The 282-nt window shown below is 36.5% G+C and overlaps 1 protein-coding gene across 1 annotated transcript in view; it reads left to right on the plus strand.

The window, feature by feature from the left end:
• Positions 1–162, plus strand: part of LOC119588178 (Down syndrome cell adhesion molecule-like protein Dscam2) — a gene marked incomplete at its 5' end in the record, with an annotated part of 8249 nt that extends 8087 nt beyond the window's left edge. The window contains 1 exon segment of the mRNA XM_037936881.1: positions 38–162. Coding sequence (XP_037792809.1) covers positions 38–162 — 125 coding nt within the window.
• Between the last annotated feature and the right edge of the window lie 120 nt (positions 163–282).

Genomic DNA, 282 nt, shown 5'->3' on the forward strand with positions numbered 1-282 from the left:
CATTTTTGTTCTTACTTTTTTACATGTTCATCTGTAGTGGCCCCTTTTAAGGCTGTTGCTCCAAACTTGGGTTGGCGTCCTCCTAATCTGCCAGCCGCTGCCAACAAGGAAAGCAAAGCCTCGTCCTCGTCTTTTATTTCGCGTATTTCTAGCTGTATTTAAAGTTTAACAAAGTTCAATGGATTTGAATTATCTTTGTTTCATTTTACCGTGCCTTGTTTATGATATTTTGATCTTCGCACGTTTTTTGTTTTTTTTTAAAGATTTATCTTTGCTTGATTG

This window comes from Penaeus monodon, chromosome 23 (assembly GCF_015228065.2).
Source record: "Penaeus monodon isolate SGIC_2016 chromosome 23, NSTDA_Pmon_1, whole genome shotgun sequence".
Taxonomy (NCBI): domain Eukaryota; kingdom Metazoa; phylum Arthropoda; class Malacostraca; order Decapoda; family Penaeidae; genus Penaeus; species Penaeus monodon.